Source organism: Hipposideros armiger, unplaced genomic scaffold (genome assembly GCF_001890085.2).
Source record: "Hipposideros armiger isolate ML-2016 unplaced genomic scaffold, ASM189008v1 scaffold_7, whole genome shotgun sequence".
In the NCBI taxonomy this organism is placed as follows: domain Eukaryota; kingdom Metazoa; phylum Chordata; class Mammalia; order Chiroptera; family Hipposideridae; genus Hipposideros; species Hipposideros armiger.
The window spans coordinates 8,345,392-8,347,093 of record NW_017731357.1 but is presented as its reverse complement, the minus strand read 5'-3'; the positions used below and the strand labels follow the sequence as shown (position 1 = coordinate 8,347,093).

Sequence of the window (1,702 nt, the reverse complement as noted above, 5' to 3'; positions counted from 1 at the left end):
GTGTCACTGGCCCTCATATGTGGGATCCGAACCGGGGCCCTCTGGCATCCCAAGCGAGTTCTTAACCATCGCGCCACTCGGCCGGCCCTAGACTATCTTCTTAATTCCAAACCTACTGCTTATTCTGATTTCCTGGTCTTGGCTTCTTGCCCTGCCCTATCATCCAAGCACATGCCCTGAAGTTACATATACATACCTCTAAGACACAAAAATGTCTACAAACAAAATTATTTAGAAGCGGTGTATAATAGCTAAAGAGCTGGGATTATAATTTAAAACACAAAAGCTATATCTAATAGGTAATGAGGTAGAGGTATTAATAATAACCATGGACTAAAAGGCTTCTAGAGGTGTTAGGCTCAATGCTAAGTATTTTATATGCCTTATTTAGTTGTCACCATCATTCTCTAAAGTAGGTATTATTAAATTCATTTCAAAGATAGGGAAACTGAGGCTTAGAAAGATTAAGTAACTTTCCCGAAATCAGTTACATAGTTAATAAATGTCAGAGCTAGCATCTGGTCCCAGATCATTTTAACTCCATACTCCAGGATCTTAATCACTATGCTATCCTGCCTACATGCAGAACTTCACATAGGTCCAGAAGGCCTGCATTCAAACCTGTTTACTTCATTTATAAGCTGAGTGACCTTGGACAAGTCACTCAATCTCTTCAAGCCTTGCTTTTCTTATGTATAAAAATGAAAAATATAACTCCCACCTAATTCACAGAGTAGCTTCAGGGTTTAAAGGAGATAATGTAAGCTAAGGTACTGTGTATGCTGAACACTGCCCTATGAAGATATGCTGATGTCGTTACATGGTATTTTTAGGGTCATTGATGATGCTTTTCATTTCTAAGTGCATTCCTCGATTTGAGTTCAAATGAGAGATGTCAGTCTCTAGGAAGAAAACATCTTAAAATAAAAATGAAAACAATAGGAATAAAAGGTACATTTTTTGTGTGTGTGTGACAGCAGGCAGAGTACCAAATGTTACCTGGTTCCATGGGCTGCATGGGGCCCTCGTTTTTAGTCATCGCTTTCTCTGGCACATCAATTGTAGACAGCCACATAGGAATTGAACGGGGGTAACAGCGAACAGGTGGCCTAAGAGCCCCTTTAATTGGAGGTAGTACTTGTGTCATCTGAAAAGGATCTAGGGAGTTCGCCTTTAAAATAAAAGGTTAAACAAACTGTTAGATGATGTTATATATTTAATATAGACATCAACTACCCTGTGGTGGCTAAAAATATTTAAGAGACTTCTAAGTTGGGCAACGTCTCACACCTTTCACTTTAAAATAATACCCAAGGGCTCAAAAATGTTTTGTTCTGTTGTCTCTGTATCTAAGTTGCTCTGAATTGTCAATTTGGAAGCCTGTTTTTCACATGATGGGGAAAAGTATGTGAGTGTTTTCTCTGCCTTCCCTGAGAAACAAAAAAATTACTCATGAGGGCCGGCCGAGTGGCGCGATGGTTAAGAACTCGCTTGGGATGCCAGAGGGCCCCGGTTTGGATCCCACATACGAGGGTCAGTTACACTGCCCTCCACAGCTAAGATGCTGAACAACAGCTCAACCTGGAGCTGGGCTGCCGTGGGTCGCTGGCGATGGCATGGGCTGCAGCCCCTGTGGCAGTGGGTTGCCATGGGCTACCGTGTGTAGCCAGCAGCCAGCGTGAGCGGCCAGCAGCCGCAGTGA

At 42.4% G+C, this 1,702-nt stretch overlaps 1 protein-coding gene across 2 annotated transcripts in view; it reads right to left on the bottom strand.

The window, feature by feature from the left end:
• The window catches only part of SRPX (sushi repeat containing protein X-linked), a 186,926-nt gene that overhangs the window by 152,700 nt on the left and 32,524 nt on the right, over positions 1-1,702 (bottom strand). For both annotated transcript variants that reach the window (XM_019650206.1, XM_019650213.1), the window contains one exon: positions 1,000-1,171. In XM_019650206.1, the coding sequence (XP_019505751.1) occupies positions 1,000-1,171 (172 nt within the window). The remainder of the gene's footprint in view (positions 1-999; positions 1,172-1,702) is intronic.